The 21,796-nt window shown below is 38.4% G+C and overlaps 1 protein-coding gene across 2 annotated transcripts in view; it reads right to left on the bottom strand.

Moving 5' to 3' along the window:
- The window catches only part of LOC126480984 (mitogen-activated protein kinase p38b), a 97,104-nt gene that overhangs the window by 24,490 nt on the left and 50,818 nt on the right, over nucleotides 1–21,796 (bottom strand). The window contains exons 5-7 of one of the 2 annotated variants that reach the window (XM_050104422.1): nucleotides 20,247–20,409; nucleotides 17,418–17,489; nucleotides 8,332–8,411 (exon numbers count right to left, since the gene is read on the bottom strand). In XM_050104422.1, coding sequence (XP_049960379.1) covers nucleotides 8,332–8,411; nucleotides 17,418–17,489; nucleotides 20,247–20,409 — 315 coding nt within the window. The remainder of the gene's footprint in view (nucleotides 1–8,331; nucleotides 8,412–17,417; nucleotides 17,490–20,246; nucleotides 20,410–21,796) is intronic. The other variant, XM_050104423.1, reaches the window with a different exon arrangement.

The raw sequence follows: 21,796 nt of genomic DNA, 5'->3' as shown, positions 1-21,796 counted from the left end.
AGAATTTTCCTTCTGTTTCAGTACTTTTATGTCTTTCCTTCTCTTTGTTTATTATCTGCTCCTGATAAAAAGAGGTAAAAAATCCTGAGAACTACAGATTAAATTTTTGCATTTTCAATTGTACACCTGATATTTGCATTTTGCAATAAGTTCTGAGTGAAACTGCAATTTTGTTTCTGTCTGAGGAATGTCGCTTTACACTTGCCCATCTTGATTACTTAGTTTTTTTGTTTAACTGATGTTACTTCTTGTGGAAATTTGTTACTTTTTAAAGTGTCACTGATTCAATTATTGCCAAGCTAATTCTTTGCTTTCAACCCCTCACTCTCAGTTACAACTGATAAGTTACTGGTGGGCAACCTCTGAAAACTTATCGAAGAACATGGACAGATTCACTCTTCATTTACAGCTGATTTAACTGATTATATGGAAAGACTTTTAAATGTTTTGCAACCATTGGTAAGTGACATTATAAATATGGTTTTTTTGTTACAATCATGATGCTACATTTTGATAAGACATCCATGCCTTAAACTTGGCTATTCATTGACGGTTTATGAGAAATGCATGAAGCAAACCTGCAGTATAATTTCAATGGTGTATTTCATAAATTTCGAAGTACCAAGAAATGAAACTGTGGAAAATAGATATCAGTACCATAAAAGAAAACTTACAAATGGTTTCCACATTCAAATAAATTGACATCATAGGCACAGAAATTAACTACAATGTATCCTTACGTAATTATGAATGGACAAAAATCATATTTTCATTTGCTATAACATATCTCCATGGAAAAATACTGTACCATAATTAATCAAATAGTGTGAAGTGAAGTGATTTAATGATTAATTCGTGCAACTAAACAACAGCAGTGTGTGTGGGGAAGGGACCTAGTGTCTTTGTCCAATGTCTAATTTGAGCTAAATCTGGCACTTGCTGTAAGTTGTCACACTTATCTCACAACTTAATAGTCAGGCAGGATCTTGGGATTATTGCACTCATTATACATCACACAGTGCAGAAAGGTGAGGACTCCATTAACTGGTTGATGTTGGAAAGTCATGGGTACATGCTTCATAAGTTGTTGTTGTTGTTGTTGTTGTTGTTTGAACTCTGCCACACTCAAGTAAGTACACACACATACATGTCAAATTCTAAAGCAAGGTGAGTCTTATTCCCCAATTGTAAAATAGAGTTTTTTATGTATTATGTGACACAAAATAATAACAAGGCACTTTCAGCTTGATCATAACCCTTAAATTCTGACTGTTGGAAAAACTCTAGTAACTGGAAAAGTTTCTGCACCATGAATAGTTCCTGTACACTTCTTACGACAGAATCTGTTGTTTCAGTCCCACCTTAGTTCTACATCAACAGTCACCAAATTTGAATCAGTATAGTCATCCCCCCCCCCCCCCCCCCAAAGTGAACTGGTAGCTTTCACCTTGAGAAAAAGTTCTTTTACTAGATAATCTTTTTGGATGTGATACATTAACTGTACAGTCTTACTAGCAGAAAATTTCCCTTTATCCATTTCTGATTCTATATGCACCTTTCCTACTGCAATATGTTCAACATTCATCATAAGTCACTGCTCTCCATTAAGTATAATATAAGGCCACAGTAAATACCAACTATGGACAGCATGTCAGAACATTCACCTGCTATTCAATGGTAAACTTTCCTCTGTAAGAAAAGCAATGTCAAACTGACAAATTCTTTTCAGTTTTCCATTTAGTGCTTTTTATTCTCCAATTACAGCTAATGGCATAAGAATCTTTATGCTAATAAAAGCAAGTCTGCACTGACTAATTTATTCCCCAATTGATTTTTTGCCAGCTCCGAACATATTCCAATGGAGAGAGCTACAAAATAGTACCAATTTTTATTTAGCAATTGTGCCTCAAATCTTTGTTGTGGCAAACTACAGTTTCAACTGGTTCGTTAATCTATGTCTGCTATTTCAACACCTCTCTACAATTTGTCTCATATTAAATTTCAGACTGTGTCACTGTGTTTATTAACACTTTCTCACACCACTCTTACCATTTATGCAAGAAAGTGTTAACAACAGTCAGATATTTATATATTTATTTTTTTTATTTACTGCTTCACTACCTATCAGTAATTTGTTTGGGTAATGAAGTCTTAACATAAATATTTACAAGTCAACTTTACATGAAGTCTTCTGCAAGAGCATCATCACCACCATTATATCTTACTTCATTTATAACCTTTCGATAAAAACCTTCAAAAATAAATTTTGAGTTTACTCTTTTCACTCTTCTTTAAGGTTCCGGTATATGCCAGAAGTTTAACACAGCCCACTTTTATCAAGCGTCAATCCTCTAATAAAATATCCATCAAGCTGCTTGTATCTACAGACTCTTTCATATTTAACAGTACTGTGTGAAATTTTAACAACTTTTTTGCACTTAAAAGATTTTGGACTTTGGCCATTTACTTCCTAAAAATCAATAAAATGATAGCAAATGTCTACTGGTACCCAATGGCTCCCAATCCAATTACTGTTAATCTGTCCATAATTATCATGAAAGCAAAACAGCACACTTTGTTGTACATCGCATCTCCCCTCAGATTGCTTCTACAAACATTTGCCTTTCAATCTTACACAGGCCAAACAAAAATACTTAAACAATTCACAGAAGATATACTCCATGAACAATTGTACTGATGCTACATTCGCTATGAATTTTACACCTTAAATTCTCATTCTTATTCAATCATACTCTGAATTTACTCCTCAAATGTTTTAAAAATAGTTTGGAATCAGTAGAACTTTTCTACAGTGCTTGCACCCTTTGCTGGGCACTTTCTGAAAGTCATACGTAATTGTCCCTTGCCTCTCACTTCTTTGATGCTTCATACCTCATTTTATCACAAAGGACCATGCCCATGCTTCTGTAAATCAACTGCAACAGCTAAATACATGTCATCAAAGAATGGTGGCCTCTGAGGCAATACTGACCCTACAATTTATATTACAAGGAAAGAAGGGTGGGGTTGACTTTATGAAATCAGGTATCACATCCTGTAGACTTTCACCTTGGTGGGCCCTCATTCAGGAGTAATTGATGAAAAAGAATTTCTGAATGTCTTATGATCTTCTACAGCCTTTAAAATAGCACTGAATTAGAGGAAGGTGCCATAGCGTAGTGGTAAAGTTACTGTATTGATGAAGATTGTGGGTTGGAAACCTGTTGAGTACAATCTACTTTTTTATATCCTTATCAAAATAACTGCAATCATTATTTTTATTTAATTAATTGGTTTAAATACAATTTTTTCATTGCTCATTCTTTACCATATTATTTTAATAATTCTATTAACTTTGTTTCTTTTTAGTTCCCTTTATTTTTTTCATTTGAATTTTTGTCCAAGTGATACTAAATATTTTTATTTAGCTATCGTGAGTCTGTCCCCTATGTTATTCAATCTGTATACTGAGCAGCAAGCAGTAAAGGAAACCAAGAAGAAATTTGGAAAGGGAATTAAAGTTCAGGGAAAAGAAATAAAAACTCTTCAGTTTTTCTGACAAAATTGCAATGGTCAGAGGATTTTGAGCAGCAGCTGAACAGAATGGATAGTGTCTTGAAAAGATATTATATTAGGTTGGTGCATAAGTTCATAGCATCTTTTCTTATGTTTAATAAAAACAACAGATACACATAATAGAGACTTAGGTCATCGGTAATATATTCTCCTCCACTTTTTACATCCGTCTACTAATGCTGGGGTTATTTTTTGATTCCGTGACTGTAGAAATCACTTGGTTTCGAGGCGGAGAACTCACCGAGTTTGGAACATATTTTCACCCAGAAAGGAAGTTCCTTGAAGGTTGTTTGATAGAGAATGGAAAAGTTGCAGATCTGAAGGCACAAGACCATGTGGATAAGGTGGGTACGGAATGACTTCCCAACCCAACTCGTGTATAGTGTTTTTTGTCAGTCTAGCAGATAAATGTCAGCAGCGATGATTACACTCTGGGGGAAGCAATTTCTAGAACACCACACCATCGCTGTTCAATCAGATGCATAAAATTATATTTTGGGGATGCAGGAAGGTCTCTGGTGGGGAATTGCTGCTTTGTTTGGGCTCAATCATTCCTCTCTTTTCCTTATGTTAGCATAAAGACACCAGTAATGATACAGGATAGGAATGGTCAGTGTTGTTTGTAAGCCAACTGCACATATGACCATCCACTGATTTTTGCAATTTTGGCTTAGTGCATGTGATACTCATACACACAGTTATTGAACCTTCCCCATTGCATGCAAATGTCACATGATGGAATGATGACAGTTCATCACATTCACCAGTTCTTGAGCACACTGACGTGGATTGTTGTGGATTAATGTGTTTAAAGCTCTTCATCAGATCCCAAAAGTCTTCTGAATGTGGAGATTCACTATTGCCAAAACAATCCTCCTTAAAACAAGAAAACAATTTTTTTTGCTAAGTCTTGTCCAATGACATTATCTCAATATACTGTGCAAATGTGTCTGACTGCCTCCACTGCTGTCACCTCTCTATTGAACTCAAATGGAAGAATAGTTCCAATTCTCCATTTGGCACTCCATTTTCTAGCATCTACTGCTCCACTCACTATCCCTATGTGACAAAATGAGCATATGTAAACTGAAATAGCACCAGTGAACTACAAATAAAAAATTACAATTGATAAATGAACCATATCAACCGAAATACCAACATGCAAAACAAAAACACTACCAACTTATGCACCAACCTATTAAGATGAACACTAACAAAAGTGAAACAAGGGTAATGGAATGTAGTCAAATAAAATCAGGCACTGCTGAGGGATTCGAATTGGAAAATGAAACAATAAAGGTAACAAATGAGTTTCGCTATTTGAACAGCAAAATAACTGATGATGCCTGAAGTAGAAAGATCATAAAATGCAAATTGGCATTAGCATGAAAAACATTTATGTAAAGAGAAAATTGTTAACAGTGAATGCAAGTTTAAGTGTTAGAAAGTCTTTTCTGAATTTATTTGTCTGGAATGTGGTCTTGTACAGAAGAAAAAACTGGATTATAATTAGTTCAGACAAGAGGGCCATACAAGCTTTCAAACTTGGTGCTATAGAAAAATGCTGAAGAATACATGGGTAGATTGTGTAACTAATAAGAAAGTACTAAATAGAATTGAAGAAATAAGCAATTACAACGAAATGAATACCCCTAGCTGCATACAGGCATTGATATAAGTCAACGGGGACAGTTGAAAATGTGTGCCCCGGCCGGGACTCGATCCCGGGATCTCCTCTCTATCCATCTGAGCCACCAAGGACCAGAGAGGATAGTGCGACTGCTGGGACTTATCTCTGACATGCCTCCTGTGAGACCCACATTCCCAACTTATTGTCCCGCACTATATTCATAGTGGCCCTGCCCATTATACTCATTACTTGCGGCTTTTTGCTGATTCCCGTAAGAGTTCGGGCACTGTTTGTGCATCCCCACAGAAGAAGAAGGTCAAATGGCTGGTGAGCCTTATATATATAAAGACGGTATCTGTTCTTTCGGACATGTCCGAAAAGTTGCAGTAGTTGTTCAGACATGATGAGGCTTACACAGGATATAGTAACATGGAGACCTGCATAAAACCTGTCTTCGCACTGATGACCACAACAACTCTTCAGTGCTTAATTCTTGATAGCCATTTTACATGTTTCTCACCTACTTAGCTGTTGAGTGCATCTCCTGTAGCGCTTTACCTATCAGCAGTCCTTTATTTGCGGAATAATGATGTTTGTATCTGATGATGTACTACTTGCTCACAACTTCAATCTTGTCATAAACTTTTTCAAGCTATAGTACACGCACGCGCGCGTGCGCGCGCGCACACACACACACACACACACACACACACACACACACACACACACACACACACAAGCGCGCGCGCGCGCCCCCCACATCACAGTGTCAGCTGGACACACAATCCTGTGATTGCCATTCGACAGATGGGGGTTACACTGGGTGGTGTGGTTAAGAGAGATGAGGAACAGGGGCAGGAACAGGAGAGGAAGTAGTATGGGCTATACATGTGAGGCACATGTGCCAGAGCCTGGAGCAGAGTTATGCATGATGAAGGTGATGTGAAATGGGAGGGAGTAATATAACAGAGGAAGGGGGAAATTGGGTGGAGGGTGTGGGGACAGGGGTTAATGGAGACTGAGGCCAGGAGGATTAAGGATGCAAATGACATGTTGTAAGATAACTCCCATCTGCATAGTTTACAAAAGCTGGTGGTGGAGGAAGGATCCAGATGGCTTGAGTTGTGGAGCAGTTATTGAAATCTAGCATGTTGTGTTCAGCTCCATCTCATACCATGGGTAGTCACCTTTGTTTTTGGCCACAGTTTGGCAGTGGCCATTGATTCTGGTGGAGAGATGGCTCATTATCATACCACATCAAATGCTGTGCTGTGATTGGGTGGTTGCTTTTACTGGTGGCCCTACTTCTGATGGGTTGGATAAGCCCGTGACAGAACTGGAGTAGAAAGTGTCGGGTAAGTGGTTTGGGCAGGCCTTGCACCTGGGTCTTCCCCTAGGATATGATACCTTTAGCAAGGGGTTTGGATTGGGAGTGGCGTAGGGATTGACCAGGATGCTGTGTGTGTTGGGCAGGTGACGGAATACAGCTTTAGGAAGAGGGTAGGGTGTCTCTCATTTCAGGGTATGAAGATAGATAATCAAAGCACTGCCAAAGAATATGGTTCAGTTGTTTCAGTTCAGGGTGATACTGGGTAACAAAGGGGCACTGCTTTCTAGTTGATTCTTGGGGGTGGTGGTAGGATTAGGGGTGTGTGAGTACACAGCATGAAAAATTCGTTTGTGGACTAGGTTTGGGAGTCAGTGCCCATCTATGAAGGCCCTCTTGAGACCTTCAGCGTACTGAGGAATGGACTTCTTGTTGCTGCAGATATGCTGTCCAAGGGCGTCAAGGCTGCTTGGGAGGAATTATCTCGTGTGGTAGGGATGATAGCTGTCGAAATGCAGGTCGTGTTGGTGGTTAGTGGATGTATGATGAACAAATGTGTGAACGGAGACATCAGAGACGTGGAGGTCCCTAGGAAAGCGGCACACTGAGTTGAACAGGACCACGTTAAGCAGATTGGAGAGAAGTTGTTGAGGTTGTGGAGAAACAAGGATAGAGTGTCTTGTCCCTGAGTCCAGATCTTGAAGATATCATCAATGAACCTGAACCAGACAAGGGGTTTGGAGTTTTGGGAGGCTAGGAAGATTTCCTCTAAAGCCAGAAAAAAGGTTGGAGTAGCACGGTGTCATGTCGGTGCCCATGGCTCTGCCACAGATTTAGCTATATACCTGGTGGTTGTGTGTCAGGATCTAGCTGGTAAGGTGAATGAGGTAGTGGGCTTGGTGTCTGAAGGACAGTGGGTGAGATAGTGTTCGATAGTGGCAACACCATGGGCATGATGGATGTTGGTGTATAGGGTGACGAATAGAGATCCAGGAGGTAAAGGGGTGGGGATGGTGGAGAGATGGTGAAGAAAGTGGTCAGTTATCTTTGATGTGTGAGGCTACATTTGGTGCAAATGCTTCGACGTGTTGATCATGAAGAGCAGAAATTCTTTCTGCAGGACCACAATAATCAGCTACAAAGGGGCCTCCAGGACTGTTGGGTTTATCAATTTTGAGGAGCATGTTGGGTTTGGTGTATGGGGTGATGAGGCAGATGGACTTGGGGGAGAAGCTCTGTGATGAGTCTAGCAATTTCAGAAGGGACTGGAAGTTATGTTAGATTTCTGGGATGGGATCATTATGACAGAGCTTGTAGCTGGAGGAGTCAGACAGTTGGCAGAAGCCTTCTGTCAGATAGTCACTGTAATTCATAACGACAGTGGTGGAGTCTTTGGCTGCAGGGAGGATGATTAGGCCAGCATCTGTTTTGAGACTGTGTATGTCTGTCCATTCTTTTGCTGAAAGGTTAGTGTTCGTCACAAGGAACCCTGGGAACGCTTCTGTTATTCGGTGAGTGGTCTCCCTTACTCCTGAATTATTTACATTCCACTAGAACTTTCTTACTATAGTAATCACTTAGATTGTTCTTGCCTTTACAGTATGAGCCCGCACTAATCTTATTAGTTACAGAGAAATCACAACCATCGTCTGATGGATATGCCGTGGTAACATATAGCTGTTATGTGTTAAATATTATATTGATGATACAAATTGGTGTCAAAAGACTGAACACAGAAAAGAAATAGGTTCACATAAAGCAAGCAAGGTATCATTCAATCATGTCTCTCAGAACTTACCGATTCACTGGAAATTTTGTTCATAAACTCATCACAAGGGGTTCCAAGTATCTCCATAATAAGATTTAACTGATGGATATCTAAGAAGTGCTAAGGGTACCTCAAAGAAATGGTGCAGTATAAGTCATGCTTAAACAAATTCATATAAGTGCGGATAAATTAATACTACAAATATACACAAATAAAAATGGACTGGATTCGCTACTAGAAATATGAAAACGCTACAAAGCAAACTATAACATAGTTTTAATGAAAAAAAGCATTCAAGCTATTTTGAAATTTATTGACTATGTTATTGACGTATTCTGAAATACAGTTCTGCCCACTCCAGGGAGCTATGAGTGCCTACATTGTGCTATCTATCCAACAGTCCATATCTACAATGAAATATGGCTATCATATTCATTACATTGTCCACTACAAAACCTCTAAAAACTGGCCAACACAAAAAAAATGTTTACACTATAAAATCTGTAACAACATCACTAACATGTATTAAAACTAGCATGAAAATCTTCTACACCATAGTCCACACTTATATGAACATCAGTGTCATATGTGCCAAAGCATTAAAGCAATGTTATACAAAAATGAATCAACATGCTTGTAAGTAACAAAACCAATGCTAAATATTAAAGCTGAAAGAAACAAGCGAAAACACCTATACACTGTAAATCCATCAATAGCATGCTGAATTATTTCTATAGCAGTAAAATGAGGACCATCACATCTACTGAATCTGTATGATTTAACTTCATCAAGATCAGTACAGAATTCTTCATCTATATTCTAAGATTTTGCTGAATGATGGTCAGAATTCTTGCTGCATACATCGTGATCAATGTAATCTTTAATTCAACAAGCTGACACATGCAAAATTCATTTCCACACACTAACACACAGAACATCACGCCTCCACCCCTCTTATTGCCAGCAGTATAAGGGCAGATTATTAAATTACATTGTAATGTTAGATGATGCTAAGAAGAGCCAGAAATAGCTATCGCTAAGTTTAAAACTCTGTAAGAATTGCTTCACAATATGTTAGCCATATGACAGTCTTCCAGTTCTCATTCACAGATACTGTATAATTAAAGAGTCACCACAGTTTTCTGCAGTGTAGCATCTGCTATGTAATTAAGTTTAATAAAGTAAATCTGTGTGTGTCCCACAGTTCATAGTTACTGGAGTACAATGTCTAAATATACCAACTCCTGATTAAAAAAAAACTTTTACTGAGGGTTCACAGAACAGTATCTGCAGAAACAAAGAGATTCTAATAATTAGAAACAGATAAGTTCACCACATATGTTACTGATACATCAGTCCATTTCCTTTGACATATCGTGTATGTAGCTGAGCACATTTACATTTCCTACAATTGTTTGTAATGAGCCAGTTATGATCACTATTGTTTGCCTCAATACAGTTCCGTCTATTATGTCCACAAGCAAAAAAATAACCTACAATGCAATGTGAGCATGCATTTTGTTGTTATGAAGCAGCCACTTTGTGACACACAATTATTCTTCTTCTTACAACAGGTATCAACAGAGGTGTAGTTCAAAAGTTGGCATGTCCTTTTATTTATTTTTTAGCAGAGAGACAATACATTGCAACCTATTTTTCAGTTCTGCTCAATTGTTTGGGATCTGTACCAGGTCACATTAAGAAAGAAATTAAGAAATTCAGAGGCGAGCTGCTAAGTTTGTTACTGGTAGGTTTGAACAACACGTGTTACTGAGATGCTTCAGGAACTCAAATGGAAATCCCTGGAGAGAAGGCAACATTCTTTTTGAGGAATGTTACTGAGAAATTTCACAATCTTGCATCTGAAGCTGACTGCAGAATGATTCTGTTGCCTCCTACATTCACTGCACAAAAGGACCATGAAGATATGATCCGAAAAACTGGGATTCATGTGGAGGCATACAGACAATCATTTTTCCTTCATTCTATTTGTGAGTGGAACACGAAATCAAATGACTAGTAGTAGTTTGGGATACCCTCCATCACATGCCATAAGGGGGATTGCAGAGTATCGACGTAGACGCAGATGAACAGTCTCAAGTACGTATGCAAGATTTCTATGCTCATGTAGCTTCCAGTAATTACATTTACACACTTATGACCTATTGGCATGCATCCTAAATGAAACAAGACACTATGTGTACATTATTAAAAATTAATTGGACTTATCACTTTTGAAGTAACATATTTTTGGCACCCTTTCCACAGGTTTTATGGAGAATTTAAAAATGTATTTTCACTGTGAAGTTAACAGTTCTTCAAAATGTTAAAAAAGATTTTTTTTTTTTTTTTTTTTTTTTTTTTTTTGAGCTCTGATGCCATGTTCAATCACATCCAAGATGTACTTGATCAGGTTCAGATCTCGTGAGTTGGGGGGGGGGGGGGGGGGGGGCGGCAAGGCAGCGCACCATTTGGAACTCGCCACAGTGTTCCTCAAACCTCTCCGTCACACTCCTGGCCTTGTGAAATGGTGCATCATCTTGTTGAAAAATGTCACTGCCATTAGGTAACATAATCGTTATGAAGGAGAGTACGTGGTCTGCAACCAGTGCACGATACTTCCTGGTAGTCATGGTGCCTAGCACGAGCTCCACTGGACCCTTCAATGCCCACATAATGAAGCCTTCACCAGCTTGTCTCCGTCCTGTAGCACAAGTGACAAGGATCTGTTCCCCTGGAAGTGATAGATTCACATCCTCCCATTGGCATGATGAAGGAAGTATCAGGATTCATCACACTGTGCAACGCTCTGCCACTGCACCAATGTCCAGTGCCGATGGCCACACGCCCATTTAAGTCGTAGTTGCTGAAGTCATGGTGTTAACACTGGCATATGCCTGGGTCGTTGGCTGCGGAGGGCCGTCATTAGGAGTGTTCAGTGCATTGTGTATACAAGCACATGTCTACTCTGCCCAGCATTAAAGTCTGATGTTAGATGCACCACAGTTCGCTGCCTGTCCTGTTTTACCATTCTGCCCAGCCTACCATGTCCGACACCTATAACGAGGGGTGGTTACTCGACCCACAACATCTGGACATTGTTTCATCTTGGTTTTGCAATGTGTTGAAGACACTCACCACAACACCCCTGGAACACCTGACAAGTCATACAGTTTCTGAAATCTCAACCCAAGCCTCCAGGCCATCACAATCTGCCCTCGGTCATACTCAGACAGATCACGCGCCTTCTCCATTCTATACACGGACAACACACTCACTGATACAAGACGCATTGTGCGTGTGTCTGACTAGCAATCATTCCTCGCCAGGTGACACTGCTATTGCCCGGATGGGTTTATATCGATAGGTCAGTGCTCATGAGGTTCTGGCTGATCAGTGTACATGTGCTATTATAAGATAATAGTATCTGTCTGGCATGTAGCTGTAAACCTCAAACTCCTTAGTACTCATCACCGACTACAGCTTCTTAATAATACTGTTAAATGTTAGTGGCTTCAAACAAGTGAGTAAGCACAATACATTCAGAATATCGTAACAAGATTTTTGTCACAGATATTGACTACTACTTTACACAGTTCCCCAATTCCCTTCAAAAATTGCACAACTGATAACAAATTTTCATTTTGATAATATTTGATACAATGTGTCTTGAAGATGACATCTTTTACTGCTTCCCCCACCCCAGCCCACTGGTACAAGTGGTAATCATAAATTTCTCACTACTACTTAAAAGAAAACAGTTAATTAATCAATTTATTGTCTGTTTGTGGGCACATGGCAGCAGCCCAGATACAGACTGGAATCCTTGCACTACATTAATATAGCATGCTGCCAAGAGCAGCCAAATCAAAACTGTGCAGTCTATTGGTAGTGTGGACTACTGTGCAGTAATTCATTTCCACTGCTGATGAAAATTAATTACCACACAATACTATGCATTATATATGGTTTGCACAATTTGGTTTGAGTGTTCTAGCAGCTTGCTGCAATATTATGGTATGAGGATTTCAGTATGTACCATGACTGCAGACAGGCACCTGCAAATAAAATAAAATAAAAATTAAAAAATAATAATTATATAACCTTTTTTTTAAGGTGACAATTAAAACTTTATGAGTAGCCTCCCATAGAAGAAGGGGAGTTTAATTTTTTCTATATTCCTATGCCTATGTTTACAATGGAAAGGTTTTTATGGTCCTTGTTGAAAAGGTGCTTCCTGATATTCCAAAACCAACATTTGTTACGATAATGAGCCTATTTCTTTCAAAGTCTGACCACTTCCACTGCAGATTTTCTGTAAACACACACACACGCACACGCGCACACACACACACACACACACACACACACACACACACACACACAAAACAGAGAGTGCATGTTGCATTCAGTAACAGATCCAACAAATGTTCTTATAAGATTCCTTAACAAATTATACCAATACTTTTCTACCTGATATCAAGGTTATTACTTTTCTTGTAGGGAACAGACTTTGCTTTCATAAGTTGCTGTGGTAATTTAATTTTCTACTTTTCATATCTGTTAGTGTAACTACAGCTTATAGTTGCACAGACAGGTTTTAAATACCTTTAATAACTGTAAAGCAACTATAGCCAGAAAATTAAGAACTTTATACTGCTCAATTATTGTAACGCAGTGTTAGAGCATTAGAAATGGAGATGATCTTTACATAACTTATATCATTGGTTGTGTAATGCCACAACTAATATTTTATATGAAACATGCAAAATGTACAAGTTGCAAGCAGATACAATAAATGCAACATTTTACAACAATTAAAATGAAGCTTCATACACAAGCCAAGGAACAACAATGCAAACAAGGATTTATTTTTCTGACTGCATCAATGAATAAATAGAACAGGAAGGGCATATTGCAACCTTAAGTTGTGTATTAAAATTCTGGTGGACATGATTATCCTTGCCGTGATGTAGCATTATGACTTGTGCCAGAGTTTAAATAATAATTGCTATTTATAAATCTTTTCCTTTCCTCTAAAAACAAACATACTGGAAACATACCTGTTGAAGTTTCAGTTGCATACAAACAAACAGATCATCACCTGCATAAAAAACACTACTATCACGTAAAACAAAGCAGTAATACTTGCATTCAAGACCATGAACTATTAAATCTTAAAATATGTAATTTTCTGAAAAATACTCAATCTGAGGTATACAAAAATATCACCTACAAAGCACTAAACACCTGCAACTCCACTATTAATAAGAACAAAAAGGGGAGGGTGTTAAGAGTAACCTTTACTTACTGAAATGAGGAAAATTGTATACATTAAATAGCCAACATTTCATTTCACACTTACACAGTACACAATAGAATGTACAATGGCATCAACAATTATGTAGCAGTAAGCACTTTTTAAATATAGTTAAATTTATACTACGATAATCCACCCACTCTGAGAAAATCAGTTTTTAAATGTTCATCATTCAATAGCAGTCACCTACAAGCAAAAGGGAAATACAAAGACCCACTAAATTTGTTGCTCAAAACTTTTTTTCTGACTGTTGATGAAGCTATCTAAATGCCTTTGATACTGTTAGCTTAAGAACTGAGCTGCTTACGAGTAATAATCACTTATCAGAAGTGAAATTAGCATATTATACTTACCATGCATACCACTCTTTCTCTTTATGCAGGGAATTCAAACTGCCAAATTTTCCCAATCAGCACAATGCAGAAATTAAGAACAAGAAGCACAGTTTTAGAAATACTGTATCCAACGTACTTAAAAAATTGAAAGAAGCTGGCACTGCAATACAAATTTGCATAATGAGCAAATGATATTATTGAAAACGCACTGATATGCAAACGATGCTTACTCCATTTTCAAGAAGAAATGCCACATTAAGCTAACTAGCCTTTTGACGCAGAAATCTTGTATGGTAATTTGAGTTGGAAGTTATTCTTTCAAATACTTCAAGGGGTTCTTTCTCACATGTACATTAGTCTTTCAATTAACTCAATAGAACATAAATTTTATTTAAACATCAAAATTTATTTTTTACCCTCCTGTAATCATTCAAAAGAGTTAGTGTTACACTTCCTGCTGGTTCCATTGTTTTTGTAGTAACTTTCTTTTCTATTTTTTCTTTCTAAGAAATTTTACTGAGGCTTTTCCTTGATACTCTGTTATCTTAAATTGATCTCATCAATCACATAACTGTGTAATTACAGTGAAGAGCATGGATGAATAGTATTTTCTTAGAATCTGCCAACCAAGAAATAAAGGAAGATTGCAATTTAACATCCTGTCAACAACAAGGTCAATAGAGACATAGTATGGGCTACGATTTGGGAAGGACGGCAAAGGAAATGGCTGTGTCCTTTCCAAAGGAGCTGTCTAGGTATTTTCTTTTAGCAATTTAAGGAAACCACAGCAAGCCTAAATCTGGCCATCTAAATGGGGATCTGATCTGCTGTCCTCCTGAGTGCAAGAAAGTGTCTTGCCACTAAGTCATCTGGCTCGGTGCTTACCATGGGTCCATAAATAATACATCAAGTTGAATGAAGTAACCAATCCTGGTAATCATTTCAACAGGTGAAATGCAACCTCAAACCCTCTGCAGGAACCTACAGAAGTTGTAGAAGCTGCAGTCACACATAACTCTGCTCACTCTACTTTTCCAGTGCTGGTAAATAGTGAAACTAGAGCTGAATGCACGTTTCCTAATTTCTGGAAACCAAATTACATGGTTCCACAATATTACAAAGTGAACACAAAATGATTTTTTATAGAATTCATACCAGAGAAAAGACTAGATTCAATATGTTCTAACTGAAGGAAAGTAGTATATCGTTCTGAACAAGGAGACCTATCAGAGGCAAAACTAGTAAAATACTAAGCTCCAGAAAATGTGCTCAGAAAATCACTGTTTATGTTATGTAGGACTTTTACATTTGTTTTGATATAAAATCTCTTGTTTTACACAAACTAGTTTCAGCATGATCTTTGAGTCATCAGTAGGTTTTCAATTGTTTTCCTTCACCTTTCCCATTTATCGCTAAACCATTTAAAAAGCTTGTGTTTCAAGATACAGAATCCCATGTAATTTAGTTTCGTTGGTTCGTGAATAGTCAGTATCTTCACTAAGATGAAATTTTGCTTTTATCGACACGTTCACAAACATAAATGTGTGACTGACTATCCATCACAGCGGCAGCATCAACATGGGATACACCTTAGGATAAAATCTAAGCATTTTGCAACATAGTAGACAAATCAATAACAACATGTTCTATCGGCCCAGATAACGCAGACAATTCACAATGTCTGTAACAGACTTGGCCTGTTGTACAGTGTGTGTCGACGAATTCTAGCGAATGAACTGAACATCAAATTAATTGCAGAGGAGTTCGTCCTGTGCATTCTCAGCATTGACCAATGAAACCACAAAACTCAGACGTGCACTGAGCTGCAGTAAGATGAATCTTGGGTCTACAGTTATGACCCTGAAACGAAGCAGCAATCTTCACAACAGAAAACGACATCTTCTCCAAGACCAAGAGAAGCTTGATGAGTTGACAGAAACATAGAGTCAATGCTGACCTTTGAACATTCGGGGAATAGGGCTTAAGGAGTTTGTTCCACCTGATCACACCACCGATGGGTAGTTTTACTGCACAACATTGAAGCGACTGAGGGAAAATGTTTGACACAAATGGCTAGAGTTGTGGAAAAAGAAAGACTGGTTGGTGCATCATGACAATGCACACCTCGCTTGTTTAGAAGGAATTCCTGGTCAGAAACAACATGGCACCGGTCCCCATTGCTCCCTCCTCACCAGATCTAGCCCCGTGCCACTTCTACCTGTTCCCGATGATGAAAATTACATTAAAAGCACGATGTTTTGACTCAATTGAAGACCTCCAAGTGGAATTGCAATGGGTTCTGAATATCTTTCATCCTGTAGGCTTCCAGGAGTGCTTCCAAAAATGAGAACAACACTTGGATCATTGCACACATGCCCGTGGTTACTAATTTGAACATGGCAGAGGAAATTAGGACGTAAGAACAATTTTCCGATTTTTACAATGAAATTCTCAGATATTTTGTGTAGCACCTCATACATAACACAAAGAGTCTCAACAAAATTAAAGGGGTGAAAAGATGCTGCATTCTTTAACTCCCCCATACTGGTTAGGCCTTAAGAGAAACACATGGATTCATAACAATAATGGAAATTCTTGGCTGGAACATCACATAAAATAAGGGAAAGGCAACCAGTCACTTACAGCAGACTGGTATGGGACACACAGACGCACATGACAACAAATAGTATTCACACTAACTTCAAGCTCTTGCTTTTTTTCTAACAAAAGTGTACACGTACATGCACATGCCCCCGTACGCGCGCACACACACACACACACACACACACAAAAAGCATGCAACCAATCTGTCCGCTATAGGAGCATGGTGCCTTACCCTTATTTTATGAGTTTACATTCAGTACTACTAGTCTGCACGGATTTAAAACTGAATCACCACGTAAGTCAGGGTCAGAGTTGCTGAAACAATTCTTAGAAAAATATACTAAAATGACATTGCTTAGAATTATATTGCTCAATCAAGTATTGAATCTTTAGTATTATTGCCCCATCTCGGTTCTTCCAGTGTTAACACAAGAGAGGAAGTTCAATGAAGACCAACATTATTTGCCTCAATATAAATTAGTGTACAATATTAGACGCTGCCTCAACATATGTCAAAATGTTCATAATAAGTGAAACCCACTCTTGAAATTCTAAAGCTGATTCTTCTGTCAGTGACAGAAAATACCATTGATCTATGTCTTATATCAAAAGAAATATTTCAGTGGCAAAATGATAGAGAGTGTAGATCAAATGTTCATAATTCACTATTATAAGATACAAAGTTAACTATGGCACATAGGAATGGCAGCCCAGTTTTCATAAACTGGCATCAGTTGGAATTACAGTTTCTTTGGTTCATTTACAACATAAAGGTTTGCAATGATAAGGTACATTTTTACAATAAATGATATTGCCCAGAGCATAAACTAAATCAAGAACTTTTTGGTAAAGGATACGATCTGTTCCTGGAAATAATGTCCTTCCTGTCAGCAACTCTGCCATTATACAGCCAACAGACCAGATATCAACTGTTAAGATAAATATCATCATTACATTTACATACTTTCTAATATATCAAAAAATAATAAATTTTTGAAAATAAAATATGATTCAATTGATAAACTACTCACCAAGTGGTGGCAGGAGAATACACAAATAAAAGAGCTGTGCAAGGTTTTGGAGCCACTGGTTCCTCCTCATGGCAAGATTGAAGGGGAAAGAAGAGGGAGGAAGGGAAGGAGTGGCGAGGTTTAGGGAATGGGGATAGTTCAGAAAAACTACACAGACCGCTGGCTCAGGGAAAACTTACCGGACGGGATGAATAGGAAAATATGATAGTTGGTAATTGTGCTGGATGAGAGTTGAAAAATTGATAGCTTTACGTTGCAAAATAGGGCAATAAGCAGGACAAGTTACTGACAAAACATCATGCAACAGCTAATAAAAATGGAAAGCTAAGCGGATCATACGTGATAGAGGTGGGGGTGAGGGAAAAAAGAAAGGCATAAAATAAAAGGTATAGAATGCTGAAAGTGAATGATGAAAGGAATATTTGTTGAGAAACAATTCTGAGGCTGAAGAAATTAAAAAAAAAATTAATGTAAATTAAGGCCATTTGTGTGGCAAGAACCACGGACATTTTTAATGCCAGTTCCCATCTGTGGAGTTCTGGGAAACTGGTGTCTGGGAGAAGAATCCAGATGGTATATGTGTTGAAACGGGCACCAAGGTTTTGGCTGTCATGTTGTAGAGCATATTCTGGAAATCCCATATGTTGCCAGTGTACACCTTCTGTCAATGCCCATTTATCCTAACTAATAACTTGATGGTAGTCTTACCAGTACAGAAGGATGAACAGCGTTTACGTAACAGCTGGTACATGACGAACGTCATTTCACAAGTGGCTCTCCCTTTGATAATATATGTTCTGCCAGTTGCAGGGCTGGTATAGATGGTGGTAGCAGGGTGCATAGGGCAAGCCCAGCAGCGTGGATCACAGAGGAAAAAGGCATGGGCGCAATAGGAGCACATGCTCTGAACAGGATAATGTGGAGATGGGGGTGGGGGGCGAAAAGCTATTCTAGGTGTGGTGGGAAAAATGCCTGATAGAATGGACCTCATTTCAGGGCATGATTTTCGGAAGTCATAACTTTGTTGAAGTAGCTGACTAATAGATTCAAGACCAGGATAAAACTGAGTGACAAGACGTGCATTCCCACATTGTTTTTTGGTGGTATCAGCATTACCTGGACTGGATGTAACGGCCTGGGAAATCTGCTTTTCAATTAAGCCAGTGGGGTAATTATTTGACATGTAAAGGATGGCAACAGTCAAAACGTAAGTACTGTTGTTTGTGTGTAGGTTTAATTTGAAGAGAAGCGTGTAGCTGACACTTGGTGCAGATGAGGTCAACATCAAGGAAAGTGGGATGGGATTCAGAACAGGATCTTGTGAAATTTAATTGTGAGAATGTATTAGGAGATTCCAATAATTGTAAAAGGGTATAGCCTCACCATGAGTCCATGTGACTACGATGTCCTCAATGTATCTATACCAAACCTAAGGATCCCAGGAAAGGCCCCTCCAAGCGACCCATTTTAAGATTGGAATAGGAATGATCATCACGGTTCCCATGGCTGTGCCCTTAATTTGTTTGTACGTCTGCCCCTCAAAAGTAAAGTAGTTGCTGGGAAGTATAAAGTTGATTAAGGTGAGCAGAGAGAACATCATAGGTTTGAAATAAGATGGACATTGGCTGAGGTAATGTTCATCAGCAGACTGACCACATACATGGGGGGATGTTGGAACAGAGAGAGAGCAATGTGTGTGGTGGGAGTGGGTGGGTGGGCACAGATTTTGGATGATCTTGGAAATGGTTAGTGCCTTTAATATAGGAGAGGAATCTTTGTAGTATATGTTGCAGGTGTTGATCAACTAAGGCAGATATACATTCAGTGGAGGCTTGGAAGCCAGCAACAATGGGACGACCAGGGTGATTGGGTTTGTGGATCTTAAGAAGAAGGTAAAAGGTGAGAGTGTGTGGTTTGAGTGGGGTAAGAAGTTCTATGGACTGAGGTTTTAATCCTTGTGAGGGGCCTGAGGTTTTAAGAAAGGACTGTAGGTCAGTGTGTACCACAGCAATAGAATCTTGATGGCAGATTCTGTACATACAGGTGCCAGAAAACGGGTGTAGTCACTCACTCACATGCTCCCGTAAAATGTATCACAGTGGTAGATCTCCCGAATGAGGAAAGTTTGGAAGGTAGGAGACAAGATACTGGCAGAAGTAAAACTGTGAGTACCAGGTGTGAGTCGTGCTTCGGTAGCTCAGATAGTAGAGCACTTGCCCGCAAAAGGCAAAAGTCCCGAGTTCGAGCCTCGGTCGGGCACACAGTTTTAATCTGCCAGGAAGTTTCACAGTGGTAGATCCTTCGTCCACGAGCAGGCTATAATTGAGTCATCAGATTTTAGTGAACAAAGAGCCTGGAGTTCAGCAGTGGGCAGGATGCACATTTCTTTAGCCCCTATTTGTGTTTTATCCTGCCGCCACTTGGCGGGTATATTTTTTATCTATCCAATTATATTATATTTACACACTTCAACAGAAATTGGTGACTCCCTACTATTTAAAGACAATTTAACAAGTGTTTTTAGTGTTCTTTGGTGACATGAAACACTTGTGATATATTCTGCATGCAAATCACTTAAAACTTCTCAGATTAAAAAAAAAAAAGATATCATTAAAGAGAGTTATAAGAAGTTTTATCAAGAGAACACTATATTACCTGTTTGATTGTAGTGCATCCAATTAAGCATTATCTCTGGTGCTCTGTACCACCGCGTAGCCACATATCCAGTCATTTCACTCTCTGTTGGCCGAGCTAAACCAAAATCTAATATTTTCAATTCACAGTCTTCATTCACTGCGATATTCGATGGCTTAAGATCCTATTTAAGACCATCACAACAACATTAATTATCTTTTATTTAGTTTTATTATTATTACTTTTTCATAATGAAAAATTCACAATCAAAATTCTCATTCCAAATAGGCAACAATATAAGGCAAAGCAAATTGTCTCATCTCTTAATATGCAGAAGTCATTTATGTTTGTTTGAAGTAAAATTTTCTGGAACTAACACAACACAAAACATAATATCACATGCAATTAAAACTGTATTTCTAACTTAATAGTAAACTAATGGAAGAGGGTTTGATGACAAAGTAACATGCAGGACAAACCCAGCTGTAAAAAGCCGAAGATCATAAAGTATGAAGAAGTATTGAAGAGGCCTATGTCCAGCAGTGGATGATAAATAGCCAATAATGATCTCAGATGAATTGCTATTTTGAATGTGCATATAATTCAAGAATAAGGTACAAAGGAATTTGGCTTTCAGGACCAGGTTTTCTAAGTTTCTGGTAGCTGAAGGCAATGATTTTTGTCAATAGATATTTTATTAAAAAAAAAAAAGTGTGCATGTGTGTGTGTGTGTGGGGGGGGGGGGGGGGGGACCTCATAAGGCCTCATAGAGATATATGATTCAGTAAGATTTCAACAATAACACAATTTACTGGTATCAAACTATTGAAAGAGTACATGACAAACAACACACTATAATAATCTTCGCAATTTATGCTGTCTACAGCTGCACTGCCACCCACAGCAACTGGCAATTCAGTTACATTTGCTTTATTTTGTGAACACTCATTCTTTTTATAGCATCTTTATCAAAATTTGTATTGGAGTTCCCTTTCTTTTGTGCCCGGGGAGGGGGTATCAGGGGTAAGGGTGCAGAAGATATGGCAAGAAGGCAAGGATCACACCTAATCAGCTTCAGGAGGATTAATAAACTATTGTTTTGTTGTGAGAGTGACTCTGATATTCTTATACTGTGATTTAGGAAATCTCTGTCTAATTGCCTGTCTTTGTCACTATGCAGTCTTCAGAATAACCAGTCTTTCACTGTTAATCTACAAAACTTGATAGGCACGACGATAGTATCTTCTAATTGTCCCATATCAAACTTTATAAATGTAAAACTATGAATGTTATACATATTGCAAACTACATATGTAATGGAAAGTCCTGTGTGGAATACAAATAATGGAAATAGTAAAGGTAGCACCTCACTGTATATTTATATTGAGCCACCAACACACACACACACACACACACACACACACACTGAAAATGTAGACATATTTCTCTGGGCCCACGGGACAATACAACAGCCATGCAGGTGTGTGTGTGTGTGTGTGTGTGTGTGTGTGTGTGTGTGTGTGTGTGTTTCTGTCACCAGATCTGAAAAGTGTTCGAAAGCTTAGTAATGT

Source organism: Schistocerca serialis, chromosome 5 (genome assembly GCF_023864345.2).
Source record: "Schistocerca serialis cubense isolate TAMUIC-IGC-003099 chromosome 5, iqSchSeri2.2, whole genome shotgun sequence".
Lineage (NCBI taxonomy): Eukaryota > Metazoa > Arthropoda > Insecta > Orthoptera > Acrididae > Schistocerca > Schistocerca serialis.
The sequence above is the reverse complement of the archived record's forward strand: the minus strand, read 5'-3'. Positions and strand labels throughout refer to the sequence as shown.